This window comes from Lissotriton helveticus, chromosome 5_1 (assembly GCF_964261635.1).
Source record: "Lissotriton helveticus chromosome 5_1, aLisHel1.1, whole genome shotgun sequence".
In the NCBI taxonomy this organism is placed as follows: domain Eukaryota; kingdom Metazoa; phylum Chordata; class Amphibia; order Caudata; family Salamandridae; genus Lissotriton; species Lissotriton helveticus.
Window position 1 is genome coordinate 349,362,198 of NC_136065.1, and position 24,220 is coordinate 349,386,417.

Below are 24,220 nucleotides of genomic sequence, written 5' to 3' on the forward strand. Positions count from 1 at the left end.
CCTCACCCCGAGAGCCCACCCTCATAGCCTTCCACCTCACCCCAAGAGCCCACCCTCATATCATTCTATCTCACACCTGAAAGCCCACCCTCATAGAATTCCACCTCACCCCCGAGAGCCCACCCTCATAGCATTCCACCTCACCCCGAGAGCCCACCCTCATAGCCTTCCACCTCACCCCAAGAGCCCACCCTCATAGCATTCCACCTCACCCCGAGAGCCCACCCTCATAGCATTCCACCTCACCCCCGAGAGCCCACCCTCATAGCATTCTACCTCACCCCGAGAGCCCACCCTCATAGCATTCTACCTCACCCCCGAGAGCCCACCCTCATAGCATTCTACCTCACCCCCGAGAGCCCACCCTCATAGCATTCTACCTCACCCCCGAGAGCCCACCCTCATAGCATTCCACCTCACCCCCGAGAGCCCACCCTCATAGCATTCTACCTCACCCCCGAGAGCCCACCCTCATAGCATTCTACCTAACCTCGAGAGCTCACCCTCACAGCATTCTACCTCACCCCCGAGAGCCCACCCTCATAGCATTCCACCTCACCCCCGAGAGCCCACCCTCATAGCATTCTATCTCACCCCCGAGAGCCCACCCTCATAGCCTTACACCTCACCCCCAAGAACCCACCCTCATAGCATACCACCTCACCCCCGCCCTCATAGCATTCTACCTCACCCCGAGAGCCCATCCTCATAGCATTCTACCTCACCCCGAGAGCCCACCCTCATAGCTTTCTACCTCACCCCCGAGAGCCCACCCTCATAGCATTCTATCTCACCCCCGAGAGCCCACCCTCATAGCATTCTACCTCACCCCGAGAGCCCATCCTCATAGCCTTACACCTCACCCCCAAGAACCCACCCTCATAGCATATCACCTCACCCCCGCCCTCATAGCATTCTACCTCACCCCGAGAGCCCACCCTCATAGCCTTACACCTCACCCCCAAGAACCCACCCTCATAGCATATCACCTCACCCCCGCCCTCATAGCATTCCACCTCACCCCGAGAGCCCACCCTCATAACATACCACCTCACCCCCGAGAGCCCACCCTCATAACATACCACCTCACCCCCAAGAGCCCACCCTCATAGCATTCCACCTCACCCCCAAGAGCCCACCCTCATAGCCTTCTATCTCACCCCCGAGAGCCCACCCTCATAGCATTCCACCTCACCCCGAGAGCCCACCCTCATAACATACCACCTCACCCCCGAGAGCCCACCCTCATAGCATTCCACCTCACCCCCAAGAGCCCACCCTCATAGCATTCCACCTCACCCCCAAGAGCCCACCCTCATAGCCTTCTATCTCACCCCCGAGAGCCCACCCTCATAGCATTTTACCTCACCCCCGAGAGCCCACACTCATAGCATTCCACCTCACCCCCAAGAGCCCACCCTCATAGCCTTCTATCTCACCCCCGAGAGCCCACCCTCATAGCATTTTACCTCACCCCCGAGAGCCCACCCTCATAGCATTCCACCTCACCCCCAAGAGCCCACCCTCATAGCATTCCACCTGACCCCCGAGAGCCCACCCTCATAGCATTCCACCTCACCCTCGAGAGCCCACCCTCATAGCATTCCACCTGACCCCCGAGAGCCCACCCTCATAGCATTCTACCTCACCCCCGAGAGCTCACCCTCACAGCATTCCACCTGACCCCCGAGAGCCCACCCTCATAGCATTCCACCTCACCCTCGAGAGCCCACCCTCATAGCATTCCACCTCACCCCCGAGAGCCCACCCTCATAGCATTCCACCTCACCCTCGAGAGCCCACCCTCATAGCATTCCACCTCACCCCCGAGAGCCCACCCTCATAGCATTCTATCTCACCCCCGAGAGCCCACCCTCATAGCATTCCACCTCACCCCCGAGAGCCCACCCTCATAGCATTCTACCTCACCCCCGAGAGCCCACCCTCATAGCATTCCACCTCATCCCAAGAGCCCACCCTCATAGCATTCCACCTCACCCCCGAGAGCCCACCCTCATAGCATTCCACCTCACCCCCGAGAGCCCACCCTCATAGCATTCCACCTCACCCCCGAGAGCCCACCCTCATAGCATTCCACCTCACCCCCGAGAGCTCACCCTCACAGCATATCACCACACCCCCTGGAAGCCACCCTTCTTGCATTCTACCTCACCCCCGAGAGCCCACCGTCATAGCATTCCACCTCACCCTCGAGAGCCCACCCTCATGGCGTTCTACCTCACACCTGAAAGCCAACCCTCATAGCATTCTACGACACCCCCGAGAGCCCACCCTCATAACCTTACACCTCACCCCCAAGAGCCCACCGTCACAGCATATCACCACACCTGAGAGCCCACGCTCAAAGCATTCCACGTCACCCCCTGGAAGCCACCCTTATAGCATACCACCTCACACCCGAGGGGCCACCCTCATAGCCTTCCACCTCACCCCAAGAGCCCACCCTCATGGCATTCCACCTCACCCCCAAGAACCCACCCTCATACCCTTCCACATCACCCTGAGAGCCCACCCTCATAGCATTCCACCTCATCCCAAGAGCCCACCCTCATAGCATTCCACCTCATAGCATTCCACCTCATCCCAAGAGCCCACCCTCATAGCATTCCACCTCATCCCAAGAGCCCACCCTCATAGCATTCCACCTCATCCCAAGAGCCCACCCTCATAGCATTCCACCTCACCCCCGAGAGCCCACCCTCATAGCATTCCACCTCACCCCTGAGAGCCCACCCTCATAGCATTCCACCTCACCCCCGAGAGCCCACCCTCATAGCATTCCACCTCACCCTCGAGAGCCCACCCTCATAGCATTCTACCTCACCCCCGAGAGCCCACCCTCATAGCATTGTATCTCACCCCCGAGAGCCTACCCTCATAGCATTCCACCTCATCCCAAGAGCCCACCCTCATAGCCTTCCACCTCACCCCAAGAGCCCACCCTCATAGCATTCCACCTCACCCCCGAGAGCCCACCCTCATAGCATTCCACCTCACCCCGAGAGCCCACCCTCATAGCATTCTATCTCACCCCCGAGAGCCCACCCTCATAGCATTCTACCTCACCCCCGAGAGCCCACCCTCATAGCATTCTACCTCACCCCGAGAGCCCACCCTCATAGCATTCCACCTCACCCCGAGAGCCCACCCTCATAGCCTTACACCTCACCCCCAAGAACCCACCCTCACAGCATATCACCTCACCCCCGCCCTCATAGCATTCCACCTCACCCCGAGAGCCCACCCTCATAGCATTCCACCTCACCCCGAGAGCCCACCCTCATAGCCTTACACCTCACCCCCAAGAACCCACCCTCATAGCATATCACCTCACCCCCGCCCTCATAGCATTCTACCTCACCCCGAGAGCCCATCCTCATAGCATCATTCCACCTCTCCGCGGGACCCCACCCTCAAAGCATTCCACCTCACCCCCAAGTGCCCACCCTCAAAGCATTCCACCTCACCCCCAAGTGCCCACCCTCAAAGCATTCCACCTCACCCCCAAGAGCCCACCCTCAAAGCATTCCACCTCACCCCTGAGAGCTCACCATCAAAGCATTCCACCTCACCCCTGAGAGCTCACCATCAAAGCATTCCACCTCACCCCGAGAGCCCACCCTCACAGCATATCACCACACCCGATAGCCCACCCTCATAGCCTTCCACCTCACCCCCGAGAGCCTTGCCCTCAGCCCCCACCCACCCACCTTCAGCTTCTTTCTCCCTGGAACCGGCCCTTTGCTCACGTCTCGTTATTTTATTCCAGGGAAAGAAGCTTCCAGCGAACATCAGCGAGGACGCAGAGGAAGGTGACGTGTCTGATGAGGACAGCGCCGACGAGATTGATGACGACTGTAAGCTGATGAACGGAGATGTAAGTGGAAGACGCCGCCCAATGGCAACGCCGCTGTCACCGCGGGGCCCGAGGGGCTCTCGTGACATGGTGTGGACATGTAACGTTATCCTATTCTGAAGGTCGGATACATCTTTAGAGAGAATGGAGCATTTCGGGTTGACCTTGTACAAGAGCAGGTGTCCTTCAAAAGAAGCTTGAGCCCACTGCAAACATTGCTAAGAAACCCATTTGCAATGCAACCTATTAAGATGGAAAACAATCTGCCTAGTCCCGTTTGTTCCCAAGATCACACGATGCTTTCTGTTAACACAATTGTTTTCATTTGAAGAAAACTGTGCCATTGGATGAGACTGTTTTTTTATAACGCCCATCCCGGCTCTTGTTGGGATTAAACTTCTCTGGTGTTCAGGTGAGGTGTATGCCTGAAGTTTGAACAGGAAGAGATGCTAAACACTACATTATTATCAGCATAGAAGGTCTATCAGTAACTGTGCTGCTTGATTGGAAATGTTTTGCTCTACTATATATAGGAATACAGTTTCCATGCCCTGTTTCTTACAGAAAAAAGGCTGGAGGGTTTTCGGGCTGTAATACCCTTCACTGTCTGTAGGGGGCATGGCTCGAGAAAAAAGACAGATCTCATTGAATAGTGACATGAGAGTGCCATTAGTGCATTTCCAGGAAAGGCCTTTAGTTAGTGCTGGATGCACAGGTCAAACATGCAAAGGGAGTGGGGGTGGAGACCGATAGGAGGCAATGCATGTAGAAATCTATACGTCATCAGGGATTTATTGAGCAGCATTTCAAGCTCTTAAAGCGAACACAGTCAGTGGTGGAGCACTGGTTTGCCTTTCATACCATGGGTGCAATGGATTATGGACACAAGGACACCGTGCACAAGGTTCAGTGTCTGGCCAAAGTGGGGTTATCAGAAGTGAAGTGGTGATAAAACTGGCATGTATTAAGAGAAGAAATTTAGTACAACTAACGCTTGGAAAGACAGTTCTTGTCCTTACGCGGTAATCCCAGCAGAGTGGCGCCAGAAATCACTTCTGCTGGAAAGACATCCAGTGCCCTCTTAACGCTTGAGCATGCTGGGCAGTTGCCCAGGGCCCCAGGAGCATAAGGTCCCCATGCAGACCAGAATTTAACACTAATCTTCCGTTAAACATTTTTATTCCTGTGAGTGGTTGTGCAGGCAGGGCCCGGTGCACTGCTTTGCCCGGGGGCCTATAATGCTGTTAAGACGGCCCTGGAGACATCCAGAGAGCCGTGTGTCTAGCAAAGAGAATTCAAAGGGACTGTTAGAAGTGGCAACACCGTTGACAGCTTCCAAGGTGAAACGAGGACACTGCCGAGTGTTGGAGACTTTTCAAAGAGTAGACAGAGCTTTCTGTTAGGCAATGCAAAGGCAGTGCTTGATTACACCCACACAGGAATGCAAATGCACAATTTCTTCTCAGAACATGCAAAATCACAATCTCTGAGTGTGTCCGTCGCACATGGAGGCGTTGAAAGCTCTTCAAATGGGTCAGTGTCTCCCTAATTCCAATGTCTGGGTGGGCATGTGCAGTTCTATATCAGGCGAGCCCAGTTTCGCATGGGGGTGGGTGACTTCTAACTGCCTCAGTCCTTCCACCCCTTCAGAGGCACCCCCACCTGTTGGGGAATGTCTACGTTTCTCAATGTCAGAGTCCTGTATTGCAGACCATGCAGTGCAGGAGAGCACAGGGTACATGGTAGTAAAGACAAAAAGGTGGAAAAGAGTTCCGTAAAAGGCCTATAGGGCATGAGCATTCGGGAGGAAATTGGCAGACAATCGTCATGGCCTCAGATTCTATTGCAATCTGAGGATTCATTATTCACATATCGCTGCACCATGCATCATGCATAATGGATGTCCACGAAAGCTTAGTATGAAGAATATTTGTCCCCTTTCACCCCTGCTATCAAAATAATTAGGAATGTATATGAAATATTGGGGAAATAGTACTTCTCAGAGTGCTAGATTCTGAGTGAAAGATTCGAAACTGACAGGTACGGCTGGAAGAGTGTGGATACTGAATATTGAGGCAAGGATATTGTGGGAGTAATATCATTGCCAAAATATCGAAGGGTAAGTAAGCAGACATGTTCTATGCTTAACTCCACATATATGTCACCCCGATTATATATAGACCTTCATGGTACTTAGATGCGGAGTTAAGAATAGCAAATCTACACTTCTCTCTGTGCACTTACCTTTCAATATTGTGTCCCTCGATAGTTTGTCCCTCAGTATTTTGTCCACAATATTAGTGTGCCACAATATTCTTGTACTCGATACAAAGTGCAATCAGCAGGAAGGCCATCTAATGAGACCTATTCCATATGATAATTAAAGGAATCTTGAACTGAGTGAATGCAGCTGCCTGGAGGCAGATCTTTTTTTAAGGTGAACAAAGGAACTGCAACGTCTTGCTGTCAGTGTGTATGATGACCCACTTTATGCTACATCTCAGTGAGTTTACATCCAGTCACGCCCTACCTCAACCAATCTGCATGCAAGCATTTCACACCTCGGCATTTATTGCTTCTAGCATATCTCCCAGCTCATTGGTCCCAGGCATGTAACATTTAAATACGTCTGCCACCAAGAATGCCATACCTTACATAATCCGCAGAAAGCATGAACCCTAGGTTTATCTCGCCCAAACATGCCACCCCTCAGCCAACATGTAACCCAGCATGCCACCCCATCCATTTTCCCTCAAAGCAAGCCCCACATTTGTCAGTGGCCCTAAAAACATACCAGCTCTCTTCAGTCTGTTTTCAATCAGCCCGCACCTCAGTCAATTGCCCTCCCAGCAAGCCATACTTCAGCCATCCTACCTCAACCATGCAATATCTCCTGTAGCATCAGGGCTTTAAGTGGGCCGGGTCTCACCAGGTCTGAGCACCGCCAGTTTTTTAAAGGCGGCCTCGAAACGGGTCTCTATCGGGCTCTGTTTTGTGTCCTGGCATCCGTTGTTTTCCGGACTGTAGTGACAGCAACCAATAGTCCTGACTTGTAGGTATGATGTTACTTGTTGTATCATATATCTGGATGCAATGACAGAAACAGCAAAATACACGTCGGGCGGCACACTATGCTCAGCACAGATTTTCAGCTTATATGTTAAGCCACGCCCTTAATTACATTGGCCACACCCCTTTGAGAGACCCTCCAGTTTTTTCATCCCACTTAAAGCCCTGTGTAGCATGATACCACGCATAGCCCATCTCACTGCCCTCCTTGGCTTGCCACACCTATGTCAATATCCCTCCAAGTATGCTGCATTTCATCCACCCAGGGTAGAAACAGGCCACACAACTGCTAATTGGCCTTTAAACATTGCGTACCTCAGCCAAAATGCTGTTTCTCTGTTCTGTATGCAAAATACATACTTGAGATGTTCCTCATCATCACTCTGATCCTACTGGAACCAGACTTGGGTAAATGGGAAAAATATCTAATGAACAACAGTGCTGCTCTCATGCCTTAGACAAGGTGAAGTGGAGTACCTCTGCGCTCCTCTTTAAATAGGGTGCAAAGCCACAACAGGGCTGGGATGTACAGTTACATTCATGTCACTGGAGAGCATGATTCCAGTCCAATGTCTTCACTCGGTGAAATAGTGCTTTCGAGGAAATGGCTCAGTTCAATTGCACCAATCGGGCGAATGTTCCAGACTGTAGTGGTTTGCGATGAAAAGGCTATAGAGTAGGTGGAGCAAAGTGTTGCGCTCACAAAGCGAGGTGTGATCTGGCTCCGTCTTCCCAGTGAAAGCCTCCTCTACTGTTATGTTTCTGAACTTTTCACCATGTCCATCTTTTGCTGAGAAATGTGATGTTTGTGGTTTTGTCTTTCTTCCTGGCCAACGTTGCATGCACATGAAGTGGAAGGTATTGTATGCTGCGCGTCTCCTTCTCCATTTCTTTCTCAGTCTCTTGGTCTCTGTTTTCTACCTGTCGTTCTCTCTTCCTTTTATTCCTCTTGGTTCTCTCTCTGTGTCTCCCCCCGCTTTTTTCTCTTAAACTCAATCCATACCAATCTCAACTGCAGAAATGAATCCTGTTACCAAGAAGCGATCTCACTGTGAAAAACTGTTAGCGGGTATTGAGGTGAATTTGATTGAAAGGACAAATTGTGGATGGCTTACAGTAAGCGGCCTTCTCATTTCAGGCACAATCAGCAGCGCAGGTCCCCATGGTCCAAAAGAATAAGGCAACCTCATTCAGCTCTCTTTGAGTTTGATCAGCCCAGGCGTTTGTCAACAGAGCAGCTTAATTGAATTTGTCTTCACCTTCTGACATGTGCATGGGGACAGGGAAGAGATGCCTATATAGGTGAGATCAGATTGCAGGTACACCTGCACCCTTGTGCACATCAGAACACAAACGAGACCAAAACCTATACATTGATTGTGGTAGCACACATACAAAGCAATATGGCTGCCGTCGCTGACCCTCCAAAGCACTCTCGCCCTCGCATCTTTCATTTCCTTGTTCAGTCTTCAATTAGCGGTGAAATGCTGATCAGTTGTCAATGAGGCAATCTACTTTGATTGAAGCATTTAGTACAGTTCAATTTTCATTAAGGTAATCAATCTCCTGACATATTGACCCTTCACTTTCATTGAAAGTCCTCAAAACAACTTAAGCTTATTGGGTGGTGCTGACTTTGAATGCAGCAGTGAAGGACAGTCCCTGGTGTAGACCTCTGGCATGGGAAGCTTCAGGTTTCGAAGACATAAATATGGGAGTACCAAAGCAGGACAGAATTTTGAAACCCTTTCTTCAATATTTTTTGGGGCCAGGCCCTATGTCCTTCCCACCCTCTTTTTAGAGATGTCTCTAATCACACAGAGGTTCCACCTTCCCACAATGATACTTCATTACAGATCAGTGCTTTAAAAAAAAACCCACAGAGCTGGAGAAGAGTCAGTCACGTGTACCACAAGCCTGCAGTGTTGCTGGCTTTGACACAATTCTTTTATCTCTGCTCTTGAGAAAATGCTGTAGAGACCCACTTTCCATAGACCCTTTCAAACTAGTACATTCATAACACTTTAAATGATACCCCTTCCTTTAAACAAGGTTCCTTTGTCTGACTCCACTAAACAGCAATGTTGTTTTCAAAAAAGCCTCCCAAATGAGAGTTTTCTTTTGAAAAAATACAAATGAATAGCTTTGATGCCCTGCAATTCTTTTTCCAGTGCATGGGGTTCGTTAATCCTATTTTCTCTCCGGAGCACACTGCAAAGCAAAGATTTCCCTGGCGGTCCCAAATAGGAAAAAAATATCATTGGAACATCTGACCTCAGTCCAGGCTCATCAGGTCAATTGGTCAATTGTGCCTTTTTGGCAACTGGTCAGGCCAGCAGAGCCAGCAAAGAATGTCGCCAGAAACTTGGCAGTTCCCTTGACTCTCATTGGAGCAGGGCAGTAGCGAAATTGGCAAACAGTATACTCTGCAACAACTGTGGCAGAGCACCTAGTCCAATAAAATCTAAAAAAAAAACACATTTGTGTCATTCTCAATGTATGGTTGTCTGCATGTGTTTCTGTGTGTTCTTCTTGGCATATGGATTTGAATTGTCAGGCAGTGGCGAGGGCTCAGATTTCACACTTGTGCAAGGCTGTGCCAATTATAAAGGGTTACATGACTGTGGCCCATCTTTTTTTTGGAGGCTATGCTCCAACAATGTGAGCACATGCATTTGTTTTTTTGTGCAGTTGGTAACCCTTGCACACTGCAAGTGCGTGTGTTGGTGTGGGTCTGTGCATATACCGCTGCGCCTCTGCAAATCTTTGGTCGTGCAGAGCCACCGGGTTTTGATTACTTTATATGGAACCTGTTCAACAGTAATAAAGAACCATTGCACATTTGCCAATTGAGCTTCTAAGAAATAAAACGTATCCACAAATTTCATAATCGATCCAACCGCTTAATCATCCTTTATACTATTTCTAGGTCACAAAGACATTCAGCCATACCTCCCTAAGCCTTTAACAATGTGGTCTTAAATATATGAAGCTAGGCTGTAAATGCGATCTCATAAGAAAGCATGACCGTATTCTATATAAAACGAGTTCCTACTTCGGAGAATAAACTCCTCCATGCAGTCTCAATGAAAGAACAGACGATCTCTCTAGTGCACTGAAAACAGTAAGAAACTAAAAATCATATTTCAGAAAATCGACTTCACAACATCGAATTTATTTTTGCACATTGCACCTAATAACTTCGTTTTTTACACAAATATTCGTTTTGCTATCTTTAACCTCAGCTATTTGATGAGACTGGGCCTATTCCCTCACACGTCCTTTAACAGGTGCCCAAAATAACCAGAGGCACAAAGAAAAGACTTGCCTTATGCATGGAACGTCGGTCTCCCACAGTTCAACGCACAGTGGCTGCAATGATCTTTTTCCCCCCCAAACCCAATCTCCTGTCGAGCTGATGCCTGTTTCAGTCAGCCATCCTGCAGCCATGTTGCCTCACGTCTGCCTTCATGGCGTATTTTCAGCACGTCTCTGTGCAGCCATAACTTGGCTGCTGAGCAGATGTGAACGTTTACTTACCCTAAAGTGTGCAATAAAAGTGCCCTGAGCAGCTTGATGGTACATCACCATGGCAGGAGCACACAAGCATGCGTCTGCTAATTTGCTACCCTCGTCGAAACTTGGCCTCCAAGGCAATCTCTTGGCCTTTGGGTAGCAGTGTGCTTTGTCCCTTAAATGCTTGGAATTGCCAGGTATCATTCATTGTAAACCAGTGTAAATGCCAATAAATGTAAGCCCTTGCAGTAGTGCCGCAGTGCCGCAAGGAAAAAAAGAAAATTGAAAATGTTCCAACCTTCATGCGTAGTTAGCTGTACGCTGCCCACAGTATACACTTGTTTCTTTTCTAGTTATACAACCAGTGGTTGGCAAATTCTCCATAAAGTCTGCCCTGGTACAATGTGAAAAACCTTGGAAAGTCCCATCTATTTTACTCAAATCTTTTTAGTTGATCACTTTATGATAGTGAAATCAATATAGAGCCACAATTGTTTATCCCACACATCACGAAGGGCCTTCATATCCTTCTAAACGTGAGAATTTCCCAACTTGACGCTTGAAATTAGGTCTCATTTTAGAGAACGCTGAGAACTCAGATTCAGTTAATTGCATTTCATTCCCCAGATGAGGATCTGTAATGATTTATGACTTTTAATAGTTGTGTATTTTAATTATACTCAACTGATCAGCTCTCTGCTGTTATGTACTAGCTAATATCAAGTCAACCTTATTGTTTCAGCTTACAGATGTAAACCATTCAATACACAAGAGCTTGGGCTAACATCAGATCAATCTAATTTCTAGCTTTTGTGTACATGGGTGTCCTATCATTATGTCCTACATTTTTAATCTTTTACTATTGTACATGCTCCATGACACCCCTCACCACACTTGGTGCTCACATGTTCCTGAGTAGCAGGCCTACGCTGAAAGTAAAACCAGGCCCTCACGTGCCCATGTCCACGCAAACATGTGCATGCACCCATATACACATATGCATATACACATACACGCACATTCAAACATATGTATATGAACACCTATGCCCATAAATACATGTAATGCAAAACATGCTTAGAAACGCAGAGACACAGACACTCTTGCTCATACTGTCCGCCTACACTCAGGATGCCTAAAGTTGCTCGCATAAACTTATAGCTAGTCGCACATGTATCATAGACCTATATGTATCACTGCCGATAGCAGTACTCAGTGACTTCATTAACTGCAACGAGATTTGTTTTGAATCAAATCCAGGCAGGATTCACTCGCCATCTTTTGATTTGGCTAAAGAGAGAAACACGACAATGGGATTTTAATACAACATATTATAAAGAATACTTCTGGGCTGCAAATATACTGGTGGCATTAACTGCGATGTGAATACAGCATTTTTGCTACAAGCACAAAAATCTTTAACTACTATCACATCTCCCCATTTCAGAAATTTATCGCATCATGCGCCTTCAAGATAGCATCATCTGCAATACTGAGATGCCTAACACGCCACCCTACTTGGCTAGAATACTCACCAGATCAGTACACCAACACAATGCAAGGAAACGTTTACAGTTATGCACTAAAGCTATGGAACATTGATCAGCTGCAGATCAGACGATCTCATTGATGTTTCACTTGCGAGAGGAAGCTAAAAATGTCTTCAACTACCAGCTGGTCTACTATATATAGGAATCTCAGCTGACACCGGATCCTGGACCCTATAGAAAGGGGAACCTGAGCCATCATGGCACCAATGTTCATGGTTTGGCACACACAGACACACGTGCGTGTACACTCTTACACACACGTTTTTGTTTGCTTTATATTTTCTTAATCTCAATTGACAGCCCAGTATAGTTGTTAAAATATTGTAAAAGAAGTATTGTATTGATCCAATGTAGCACCCTCTCACTTGACATCGCACTGTTCTTAGCCTATCTTGAGTCATTGGTTGCCAGGACAGCAGCTGTTCAACACAAGGGGCCTGATTTAGAGTTTGGTGGACGGGTTACTGATGCCACGTCACAGCTATCCCATTTGCCTTATTACGAGTGCAATTATATCCTCTGGCATTTGTAAAAAGGCGGATGGGATATCCATCATGTTTGTGATGGAGTGAGCCATGCACCAAACTCTAAATCAGGCCCACGGTTTTGTAGCTTATCATTCAACCGCGCACCTCTTCATCGTCAAATAAGGTCAATTTAGGAACCAGATGTGCTAAGGGGTTTTAACTGGCCTCTTGGTTCCCTTGCTTTCAATTTCCTTTATTGAAGAGAGGCTCTGTGCCCCGATCCATGAATGGTTATAGAATGATGATGAACGTAGCATAAAAAAGTCATCCTAAATTAAATACACAACTTTCATTGAGTGCCATGATGCTTTCAAAAGGGATCTATTCCCAGCCCACAGCAAATATTGGCTTCACTAATCATCCCTGAATCATCTTGACTTTCAAAATTTGTACATGGCCGTTCTCTGTGTCCTTCATCAATTTCAGCAACTCAATAATCTGTCAACCTCTTGAGATTTCACTTCAATACCAGCTTCAGTATTTCCAGCCATACTCATCGATGACTTGGTAACAAGCTGTGTGATTTCAGTTTTACTTACTTTGAATTTTTAGTATTGGTTAAGTATTTGCTTTAGTTTCCTAAGTATTTATTTACATTATTTAGCATTACTGGTTTGGTGATTCGATGTGAATGTTGAAATCCTTGATTTGGCATGATCTGTTAGTGATCTATAGAAGTGTGGGTGGGGGAGCTGTAGAAGGGAGTGCAACTTAAAGTGTTTAGTTTATTCATGAAAGCAAGAGCGCACAGAACACCTCATGTAGGATGGTCTTTTATTCTCCCTATTTTCCATCATCTAATCCTTCGTCCTCTTCCTGTTCCTTCCCTCCCTTTGTGTTACCCGTCCTTCCTTCGTTTCTTTTTATCCTTGCTCCTGTTTTCACCTATCTCTCCCTTTCATTTCGTCCCTTGAGGCCGTCCTCCTTCCCTTTTCTGGTACCTTATCTTGCTCCCTTTATTTCGCTCTTCGCCCCCTCTTCCTCATGTACTTTCTCTGCGTTTCCATATTTTTACTATTCTTTCGGGCCTCCATTTTCTTTTTTCATACCTATCAAACATCCCTACCCACATATCTGTCCTTCCATTGCTCAGATCATAAGTTCTTACGTTTACCTTTCCCTCTCTTGTTGCCCCAGTTAAAGATATAGCATGACCAATATTCTGCACGGATGAGCAAGGTTCATATTGTCAGTTAAGGATGAGTGTCTCTTTCTAGCAGTTATTACTATTCATACTTTTCCCGCTAGACAACTATGGTAACAAGTAAATCAATGTACAATGATTGTACATGTAGATCATGTATCTAGATCAAAATAAATCTAAAGTAATGTCAAATTCGTTGATCCGGTATAATTGGGTTGCAGAACTCATGTAGTATGCCTTTGATGGGAATTTGTACATTAGAAGGATGTGTAAGTGCTAGCAGCAAAGAGTAAATATTAAACATAAGAGATCAACCAATGACAATCATTAATCAGTTGTCCATCTGAATATAGGACAAAGGGAGTAAAATAGGGTGTATCCTAATTCATAAAGACGGTGCCTTTATTGTAACCAAGGAATGATCGGGCACATAACTATTGGTTATCTGAGTGATATGTTATGAGCTATGGCCCACATGTGATTCACTAATGAAATTAAACATAATCACTGGATTCACTGGTTGCTCAAAGTAGGCATGGGGGCAATATATTTAGGGAAATTCTGATAGTATGTGATATATCCAATGCAATAGAAATCTATGGTGCTACTTGCTAGCTATTTGATGGAAAATATAGATTCATTTATCTATTAATCACAGTTTTCAGAAAATATAGAAATCAGGAAAACCTAAATATAGAGATGAACGATCGAATATAGAATAATTTCAGCCAAACTTTGCACTAAAAGAAAGCTGGTAAAATTAACTTTGCCTCAAGCAGGATTTCATGACTTTTGGTGAAATTCAACACTGGACACAATTTCCAAACTATGATTAGAGACAGAAACCACCCCTACATCTTCCCTCCCCACGCCATTTACACATGCCTATCCATGTTTTTTATTTTTTAAATGTGAGTAAGTAAACAAAGATAATATACTTCTTCATATAGGTGTTTTGACAAGTTGCTAGATTTGAGTTTTTCTGTTTTGGTTCTGTATTATTTTTGGGCAACTGAAATCACACCATTGACAAACAAATGTAATAACTTTTAAGTAGTTGATTAACAGTTTAGTCTGTAGATGATTGAGCATCCTTGTGGTTGCTTGTGTGAATGCGTAGATCATGCAACCTCTTTGTTTGATTTCCAGTCATCAACTAACTCTTTGAACTCATCGACGACGACTTTATAAGTATAAGCTCTTGATACTGTATACTGTAAAGTCGAATCCGATATTTCTTTTGAGATGACTTCTGTTTTGGGGTAATGATTGTATTATGTGGCCAGCATGGATTCAAGTCATTCCAACATTATGTGTTGCCAGTGGGCCTGGAGGATGTTTGTCTATTTATCAGTAGAACAAAAAATTAACTGTGCATACATTTTACCATGGAGAAAAAAAAAAACTTCGTTTTCTTATTCTTTCCAAACCTCTTTGTTCTTTATTGATTTCTTGACTTTCGTTCTTTCTATATTTGATCTTTTTCTTGCTATTTCATTCTTCTTTTATCTCTTCCTTCGTTATCTGACTTTTGTTTATTTTTCAATTCTTCTTTCTGCCTTCCTTCTATTTTCTTCACTTTAATGTCCTTTTTCGTTCTCTGTTTCTTTTAAATAGGTAGCATCCTCCATATTAGCAGTGACAGTTTTTGGTTGAAGATCGTTGACTCGACCTGCTATTCTAACATCCCTTACCAGATCAGGCTGTTAAAATGTTGTCGCGTTTCATAATGTTACTGGTAACAAACTGCATTTTGGTGGGATGTTGAGAATTCGGATTGGTCTTTGATCTCTAGGAGGATGGGTAGTGATTAATTTAGATTTTCTGGTCATCCTCCGTAGATAATATGCATGTGGAAAAACTTGGATAATGCACTTGCTCCATTATCACAAAAGATTAAGATACTGCCCTCAAACAGTGTAACATAAACTTCTAGTTAAGAAAAAGTGAAAATTAAGGTTCATAAATTCGCTGAAACTGAACTTTTTGCAAAATCGTTTCCTGTTTTTCTTCTAAAATCATCTTCGTTTCTATTTTTATACTACTCTTTTGATTACCTCACACCACATTTTATATGGGGCTTTGTTAGAAGAGACAGGAAAAGAGTAAATCCATCTATTTTTTGCAAAAACATAACCATTATTGCTCAACAAGAGTGCATTGTCCATGTTAATTCTTTTGCCTCTTCCCGGGATCATTGACTTAAGAATCAAACCTGTGATACCTTAACAAATCTGCTTCTTTGTTCTCAGGCTTCCACTAACAGGAAGCAAGTGGAAAATATAGCCAAGAAGAAACTGGACTCGCTACTGAAGGAATCCAAGATCCGAGACTGTGAAGATCCAAACAACTTTACAGTGTCCACTCTGCCAGCGCCTGCGAAAATGCATCGCAAACCAGAATTTAAAAAGGTGGGTTCTGGTCTTTCTTACTTAGTTTTTTTGCCATTGTGTTCTCCTGCTGTACTTGGTTTGTAAAATGTTGTTATGCTTAGCCAAATCGCAGAAAAACGAAATATGCCGTTTTAAGTGACACAAAGTCCTCTTATGTGAATCATTTTGTATATTTTTGATTTGCGCATCCAGAGGCCTTGCTCTCTGTGCCTCTTTCATCTATTCAAGCTGAATCTTGAACTGCATTTACGAAAGCTTCTCAGGATGATTTTTTCTAGCAAGATTATTGGAACAAAGAAAATATTACGGCTTGCCCTTAAAATATCTTACGTTTCCTAGTATTCATTCTCTAAAGTATACCACAGAAGATGACCACAGGGGCTAGATTTACTAAGGGTTCCCTGGTCTCTAGTGTGGTGCTGTGTGAAACTCTCAGGTTTTTTCATATATTTTGCTAAACCATTTGTTTCTTTGACAGGTCAAATTTTCCTGTGTAACTGGTCTCCTAGGAAAGATTTGCTGGTGGCATAATTTGCCAACATTCAGAATTTTACAATCCATGAAGTGGAAAGTTATGAATGTTGCCCACTTTTGTTGTTATCATTATTGTTCTCCCTTGCATAGCATTAACCACCGCTGTAGCCTCTAGTTTCCTTATTGCTTTTGTTGCCAGTAAATCGTTTTGTTCCTGTCATTTTGCTTATTGTTATCAGTATTGTCTCCCCTGCGTTGCCTCAACCACCTCTGTAGATTCTGCATTCCTTTGTTGCTTGTTGCTTTTGTTGCTAGTAAATCACTGCCTCTGTATCTGTTTTGCTATCATACCCACGTTTCCCGCCATTTACCCCACTCCTTCCCCCCGCCTCCCACTTCCTGCCTCTAGCCTGCCCTGCTCTCCTCCTCCAAGGGCCCCTCCCTCCTCTTGAGGACCTACTTATGGAGGCCAGCGCGCGACCCCATTGAGCAAGTGCTTTTCTCCAGCTCCCCCAGCACTTTTGCAGTCTCCCCCATTTTCAGCTTTGTTTTGTTCCTGTCATTTTGCTAATCTTTATCATTTTGTTACACCTGCATAGCCTTACCCACCTCTCAGGTTTCTGGCTTTCCTTGTTGCTTGTTACTTCTGTTGCCAGTAAATTGTTTTGTTCCTGTCATTTTTGCTTATTGTTATCATTATTGTTCTCTCCTGCATAGGCTTAACCACCTCTGCAACTTCTGTTTTCCTTGTTGCTTTTGTTGCCAGAAAATCGTTGGGAGTAGGTGGGTGGGGCAGGTTAGAGGCCGGTAGTGAGAGGGAAGGCGCAATGTAAATGGCAGGAAAGGCCGGCAACGATAGCAAAACAGATACAATGGCAGTGATTTACGAGCAACAAAAGCAACAAGCAACAAAGGAATGCAGAAACTACAGAGGTGGTTGAGGCAATGCAGGGGATTTACTTCACTCACACTCAACCCCATCTTCTCGGCCAGCAACAGAGTGAAGTACAGCCATGTTACCGAGCTCACCTGGACAGACCACACCATCGGTCACTTCACCTTCTCATGAGTCTCCCAGTACTGCCCCAAGTCATCCAGCACTTCACACTGCAACTGGAGAAAAGTCTCAAAGAGCTGAGAGAGCGCAAACTGATTTAAATGTATGAGTACATCACACTTACCTGTAGTAAGCACAAATCATGAAGAGAAATGCCATGAGTGCTAATAGTATCTGCAAATATATTCTGAATGTATAGCTAATGTAGAGATTTAAGTAGAAGTGGAACTAATACAGAAATGTGTGACATTATATGATTTATTAGATGTGATTATTTTGAATCCATGTCGTGAAGCTGCTAAAACATAAAATGGTATGTGGTTAAAAGCAGAACGTGGTAGGCCTCAGGGCCAGAGCTGGAGGGAAAGGGAAGGTGGTTCTTTTCACGACGCAGATTATATTAATGGTTTGGTCGTTGCATTAAATAGGCCATGATATATAGAGATGTTTACTTAATAATAGAATAAGAGTATTAACATGCTTTAATTAAATGAAGAAGTTGAATGTTATAATCATAATGAGAAATATTGTAGGCCTGAAATGTTTTAACGTTGATTTACACGTACATGTCTGGGCTGAGAAATGTTGCAAGCCTTTTTAGAAGTCTATGAGAGTTGGGTTCTTGGCGGCAGATATCTGTCTGCAACAGGAAAGGGGGGATCCAATTATAAGTGAATGAATAGAGGTCTGTTCAGTAGACGGCCCAGACATGGAGGAGGGTTCTGGAATGTTTAAGGGGTATCAGCGGGCCGGAGAAGAGCCTGAGAAGCAAGGTCAACTCTAACGCATGAGGCCCAAGACAAAGCATCATGGAAAAAGCCAGAAGTTGCACCACGTGAGGGGCGTTCCGCAAGGGGCGTCTCAAATGTTGTTGACTGTTTTGTATTAGGGACAGTACCCCTGGGTGGAGTTAGAGCAGATACCTGAGGACCCTTTAGAGAGCGGATGGGTAGGCAGAGAGGGGTCATGACTGGAGAACTATAGGTTTTCACCAAGAGACTTAGAGTGGGTGACTTCCCTTGGGGGTCATTCACTGCTGACACCTTTGTTAGGTTGGGATTTGGTTAAGTAGGGATACCATCTAGAACAGGGTAGGGACGCCTAACCTGTGTTTGTTTTCCTCCAACCTAAATGAAGGAGAGATATGCGTCTATGCTGATAGCTTTATTATTCTTAGAACTTGTGTTAGTGATTTCTGTTGCTCGTCTGAGGGCTTTTCGAGAGCACATGTATGTAATTGGACCTGTGTATCTCGTGAATCTCATTCTGAGATGCCTGTATTTGCAGCTTATCATTTCCTTACAATAAACTTTTGAAAACTAGAAGTTGTCCGTGATCTTTGGGAGTAGAGTCCTTTCTTGGGTGAACTAACTTGCAGATGGGTGTACTGTTTTCCTCCTAGACAGGCAACAAAGGTTCAGTCGACCAGATCGAGGTTTGGATCAATAGATATAAGGTATCGATCAAAATCTCGCCCTTTCAGTTGGTAGCTATAGAGGATGGTTGCCTTCTTGAGGACGGTGACCTAGGCCAGGTTAGCTTACCCCAAGGCCCCTAGAAATCGATGATCGGAAGAACAGCCCGCAGAAGAAGATCCGGATGACGTGAGACAGAAAAAGCAGCAGTATCGGTCGAGAGTGAGTATAAAGGGTTATGCGTGTTAGATTGCGGTGTTTTTGTATTGTATCTATGTTGTAATGTCTGGCGGAGTTGAATGTCTGTAGAGTGACTGTGGAACAGGTTGTGAGCGCGCGCAACCGGTGGAAATCTTAAGTTCAAGGAGAGCTTAAGTGGTTCGGGTGTATCGGACACCCAGAGTAATTGTCAACTAGTGTGAAGGGGGTCATGAGGTACCATTGATCACCCGAGAGACCGAGATAGGGGGAACGTAAGAGTGAGTGCGTGAGTAACGGACGCTGGTCGGAAGTTACTGTGTGTGTAAGCAACCTATCAGAGAGACGATAGACATCTCGTCAGTTGTGTTGACAATTACAGATAGACTGTGGACGTACAGTCGAGAGAAGTGACCGCTTGGTCGGAAGTAGTCATTTTTCGGTGTATGAATGGGACGCATGCATAACCGGGAGACGAGTTGAGAAAGGAGGGGTGCTGCTGCGAAGCGGAGAAAAGTGACGTCAGGTGGTGTCGCGCAGTGATTGGCCGACCGGAGAAAGACCGCGCTGTGATAGGCCAGCTAGCGAAGACGTCAGAACAGGGTCGCGACGTGATTGGCTGACAGGAGAAAGACCGCGCTGTGATAGGCCAAGCTAGCAAAGCCGCGACAGGATTGGTGGATTGTCATCAGGAAGTAAACAGAGTAGCGAGGCTGGATTTTGTGCGCATAATTATGAAGTGTTTTAAATGGTTGAAAGCGCTGTTTAAAAAAGAGAAGCGGGGATCGTATGAAGGGGAAGAAGCCCCGCCGGAGGGTACGCCAGCTCGTTATATGGCAGTGAATGTTGGGCTGCATACGATCCTTTGGATATCAGAGTGGAGTAAGATTACTGAAGGAAATGAGGAACTGACGTTCCCGAAGTACGGGACGTTCAGATTAGAGGTGTTACATCGATTGAAATCAGTCATGACCTCAATGAGACCCTTGCCTAGACCAACCCAGTTTGAAGCTCTTGATGCATGGCTTAGGGCAGCGCATGAAAAGAATATGAACAGACGACAAGAAAGGGTGAAACGATCGGTAAGGGCAGTACAGGATGCCAGGTGGGATGCGGATGCTAAAAGATGGAGAGTGCATAATTTGGAAATAAATAAACTGTACCCAGTGTTAGAGGCGCCCGTAAATAAAACCCCCCTGGAAGAAGATGATGAGAGCGAAACAGAGGATAGCTTGATAAACAGATTATTGACGGACAGGCCACCCCCGTATAATAAAGCAGGGGGAGAGGTCGAGAAGAGTGAAGGAGAAAAGGGGGGCAATGCAGGAGAGCATAGACCGCTTCCCAGTTCAGAGTGGGATCCTGAGCCAAAGAAAGAGCTGTCCCAGCCTGGTCAGGTGCAACAGGTAGTCGGGAGGTTTGTGGTACAAAGAGCGCCGGAAACGGAAAGCGCCACATCCTACCCATTACCAGATGCACTACAGGTACCCGTTACCATAGGTCCTATAATATCGATATATGACCGAGAGAGAGCAAGAGGGGAAGAACGGGTACGGAAAGACAGAGAAAGAGCAGAGAAGGCAAGGAGGAACGATACCACTAATTCCCCAAGTCAGATGCCGATACCCAGAGAGTGGAGTACACCGATGCACACAGCAGGGGACCCAGGAGGAGATTCTGGGGGTCCTAGATGGCCAATGGATCTGAGGGGATCGGGACGAAAATCCTTTCAAGAGCTAAATGAGTACATGAAGCAGTGGGATGAGGCAGTGAAGGCTCAAAAGTGCATCAATGCTGCAGAAGCTGAAAGGGAAAGTCAGGACAGCAGAGCACGGACTCACTGCGGGGCTGGGGAGAGTAGCCCGGAGTGGGACTGTAGAGGGAGTAGGGGAGTCACCCATTGGGCCCGGAGTGGAGGTAGAACAGACCTGGAAAACGGGGGCCCCGGGAGTGAAGGGGTGGCGCGCCCAATACTCAGTGAAGGGGAGAGGAGAGCGCAAGAGTACAGAAACAGCTTTAAGTGTCCACACTGTGTGCCTGGCACCAGAGAACTGAATGGGAGTTGTGAGAGGTCGCACCATAGTCCCTGTGATGATGGAAATGAGCGTAGCCCAGGGAATATGGGGAACCAGGAAGGATCGTATCGGATACTGAGCGATACGAGGCAAAGGGAGTGTAGCGACCAGAGGGAAAATAACAGAGAGGTGTGCGGTGAGAGGAGAGAAGAAGATGAGAGTGGGCAGAGAGAGAGTGGGGGTAACAGGCCCGTGTTCCATCACCTTCCTAGATCGGATGGCCGAGCATGGGACCTGGAGAGATGGGAGCGAGGGAGACCACCCATTAACTCTCCTGAGCCCAAACGCAGAGCTCGAAGTTGGGATGGTAGGGAGACCAGTGAGCCCCCTTCGAAAGACATATTGCGAGCTGAGATAAAAGCCAAGAGACTCGATGTCTCCAGCTTAAGGTCAGATCTGGATGACATGGTAGATGGTACCCTGCCTTTAGAAAGAATGGAAATGTATGAACAGGATGAAATACTGTATATGGCAAAGGACATTACTCGAAAAGCGAGAGCAGTCCATGAGAAGTTAGTCGAACTAGCAGGCAAATATATGGTGGACTTGTCAAGAACCAAAGCATTACAGGGTAACCACAGGCTACATTATACAGATCGAGACCTAGATGAGAGGAGAACGATTGGGTTGAAAACACACATAAGGGAACTGATCACTGGAATAAGGACATGGAGGGCACTAGATAAGTGGGAAGAGAGGTGGTCCAAGAAAGGGACCGGCAGAAGAAGCATGATTGGCATGACACCAGGACAGCAGGGAATAGAAGCTTACCCTTTGCGTGAAGTTGCAAATGGGAACTATGTACATGTCCCTTGGAGTAGGGGAGATTTAGCTGCTTTTACCACCTCTTTCCCCAAGTTACGAGAGAACCCTGTGGAGTGGTACAAGCAAGTGGAGAGATTTGTAAAAATCTCAAAGGTCCTTTGGATAGATCTGAACACGCTGTTTGACATTGTAGTACCAGGAGATCTGTGGACAGCATGCAAGGTTAGCGCTGAGTGGCCCACAACGGAGCCAGAGAGAGATGCCAAGACTAATGGGCCGTCCGAGATCGTGATGGCAAAATTCGAGAGAGTGATGACTTGGCTGAAGGAAAAAGTGCCAATGCAAGACATAGATTGGGTCAGAATAGACCGAACGAGACAGGAACCCAAAGAGACAGTTCATGAATATTACGAGAGATTGCTGAAGGCGTTTAAACAGTATAGCGGCTTGGATGTAATGGATCCAAAAGACATAGGGCAATTTGTGTCCAAGTTCGTCCTGGGACTGAGACCGGATATTAGTTTAATGATTCAGCAACACTCGATTTGTTGGCAAACTAAACCCTTAGACGAAATACTGAGATATGCCAGGTACTGCTGTGATGAGATAGATTCCAAGGCTAAGAAACTAAAAGAAAAGTTGATGGTGGTACAGATGCAGGCAGCAGGGAAAGGGGGACAACAGCAACAGCAGCAAGGGACAGGTACCGGAGGAAAGAAGCAGTACAGTCAGAACAAGGGTAATGAGGAGAGTTCCACCTTTAGACCCAGAATAGACATAGCTACCTTGAAGAAAACGACTAGGTGCCACCAGTGTAACGAGCTGGGGCATTGGAAACGCGAGTGCCCTTACAATGTAGAGATAGGAGAGCAAGAGATAGAGGAGGAAGAGGTCCAGAGCGCGCCTACAAGAGGGGTAACGCCATACCAAGGAAAGGTGCTCAAAGGGGGGGGGGCTCCTCCCCGAGCCCAGTTCCCGCAACCTCCTCGAGCAGGGAGTATGGGTAAGACCTATAGACAAATGCCCCTGTTTGTGGAAGGTGAAGAGTGCTATTATGTGGACCCATTAACCGGACAGAGAGTGGAAAGAGAAGACTGCACCCTCGGGGCAGCCTTAGAGGTAGATCAGAGGGGACCCTATGTGGAAGCAGAAGTAGCAGGGTGCCCTACGACATTTCTGGTGGACACGGGAGCCACTAGATCCACGATCAGATCAGCTGCAGTTCCAGACCTGCCCATGTCTGGAGAGACCGTGCAGGTGGTGGGGGTCGCAAACAGGAGAATAACCAGCCAATTGACAGAACCGGTGCAGGTGAAAATAGGGAAGTACAGTGATGAGCACCAGTTTGTGGTTTGCGATTCAAGCCCTGTGTGTCTGCTAGGAAGAGACCTGTTGTGTAAATTGAATTGTACTATATACTGTACCCCCCAGGGAGTGGAGGTATTGACTAATGATGATGATGCAGATTTTAAAGTTGCAAACTCAAGAATATGTGTGGAGCTGTACCCTACTTTAACAGTAGACGAGCTTCCCTGGGACTTGAGAGAGACAGTGGCATCCGAGGTATGGGATTTCACTGGGGAAGAGATTGGATTGGTCAAAGGGGTAGACCCAGTGAAAATTGTAGTGAAACCGCATGCTGAGTTCCCAAGAACACCCCAATACAAATTGACTCCAGAAACGATTGCAGGCATAAAACCCGTGATCGAGTCCATGATTAAACAGGGAATACTGAAAGAAATCGTGGGTAGTCCATGCAACTCCCCGATTATGGGTCTGCAGAAACCAAATGGGAAATTTCGGATAGTGCAGGACCTTCGAAAGATTAATAACATAGTCGTTTCGTGTTGTCCAGTGGTACCGAATCCATCAGTGATACTGTTTCAGATTCCATTCCAAGCAGAGTGGTTCACAGTGATCGATCTTTGTCAGGCTTTCTTTTCGATCCCTTTGGACGAAGATAGCCATTTTCTTTTCGCATTTAAGCTGGAAAATCGCGTCCTAACATGGTGTCGTATCCCTCAAGGGTATACAGAGAGCCCATCGATCTTTAACCAGCTTTTGAAGAAAAATCTTGAAAGTCTAGTGCTGCCCCAGAAGTCAGTTCTGGTCCAGTACATAGACGACCTCCTTGTGGCGTCAGAAACAGAAGAAGCTTGC

The 24,220-nt window shown here is 46.3% G+C and overlaps 1 protein-coding gene across 1 annotated transcript in view; it reads left to right on the plus strand.

Annotated features, from left to right (window-relative positions):
• The window catches only part of PLCH2 (phospholipase C eta 2), a 631,566-nt gene that overhangs the window by 383,794 nt on the left and 223,552 nt on the right, over positions 1 to 24,220 (plus strand). The window contains exons 10-11 of the mRNA XM_078642469.1: positions 3,791 to 3,898; positions 15,936 to 16,094. Of these exons, the coding sequence (XP_078498595.1) occupies positions 3,791 to 3,898; positions 15,936 to 16,094 (267 nt within the window). The remainder of the gene's footprint in view (positions 1 to 3,790; positions 3,899 to 15,935; positions 16,095 to 24,220) is intronic.